The sequence below is a fragment of the Penaeus monodon genome, chromosome 23 (assembly GCF_015228065.2).
Source record: "Penaeus monodon isolate SGIC_2016 chromosome 23, NSTDA_Pmon_1, whole genome shotgun sequence".
Taxonomy (NCBI): domain Eukaryota; kingdom Metazoa; phylum Arthropoda; class Malacostraca; order Decapoda; family Penaeidae; genus Penaeus; species Penaeus monodon.
In genome coordinates this window covers 27,211,672-27,212,569 of record NC_051408.1, presented here as the reverse complement: position 1 = coordinate 27,212,569, position 898 = coordinate 27,211,672, and the positions used below count along the sequence as shown (strand labels likewise).

General features: G+C 40.1%; 1 protein-coding gene across 1 annotated transcript in view; it reads right to left on the bottom strand.

Moving 5' to 3' along the window:
- The window catches only part of LOC119587908, a gene marked incomplete at its 3' end in the record, with an annotated part of 28,342 nt that overhangs the window by 25,039 nt on the left and 2,405 nt on the right, over nucleotides 1–898 (bottom strand). Inside the window, 1 exon segment of the mRNA XM_037936617.1 lies at nucleotides 754–852. Coding sequence (XP_037792545.1) covers nucleotides 754–828 — 75 coding nt within the window.

Genomic DNA, 898 nt, shown 5'->3' with positions numbered 1-898 from the left:
GTTTCCCTTTAATTTGAGTTTAGTTTTATTTTCTACGACAAAATATTGATTTTGTAACAAGTGTTGTATTTTGTATTGGCACATATGAACATAATGTGTTTATTCTTTATTTCCGTGTATATATTTTTCTTTAATCATAAGTAGAACAATACCTTCGAAAATTGTTCATTCACAATGAGCCCAGATTTCGATTCTGCGAAGTAACGTCAGATTCGACGATGGTTAACTGAAGATCCAAATATATCCGGTTCGCCCCGCGGTACAGCGTGTGTCGCGAGTCATATAAAGGCGTGTGAACAACTAGGAACCCCGTGACATTGGGGTGACCGGACTGCTGCTGCTAATTTGTTCAAGTGTTTATGCTTGCCGTTGATTAACAGAGTGATCTGTTTCAATTTAAATATTGCTAAGGTGCAACAAAATCCCTGTGACTCCTAGATGGTACGAAGGTGTTGAAACACGTGTCTTAGGACGTTTTGCATAACTGGATATGTATGTTTATATAAGTGTATGGTACATATGCAGTGCAATGGGCAGTGTGCTGTGTAGGGACAATTGTACGTTTTTATTTTTTTTTATATTTGTTGCCTGCACCATATCACAGCTATAGAATCTATGCAATAAAATATTTGTGTCACTGTATAAATAGTAAGTATCATGCCCAATAAGACTACAATGCTTGAATCTTTCAGTTTATAACCGTACTACTAGCTATTGTTACAGTATCATATGCGTAACTGACGTCCAACCCACCTGCGAGGTCACTCTCTGAGCCGTGATCATCAGGAGCATCAGCAGGGGCGCTGTCGCACTTCCGGGCGGCGTCATGACTCACCAGCCAAGGGGAGGCCTACGAAGCAGTGAATCATGGAACCTCTAGTTCTCATCAGAAGAAAAC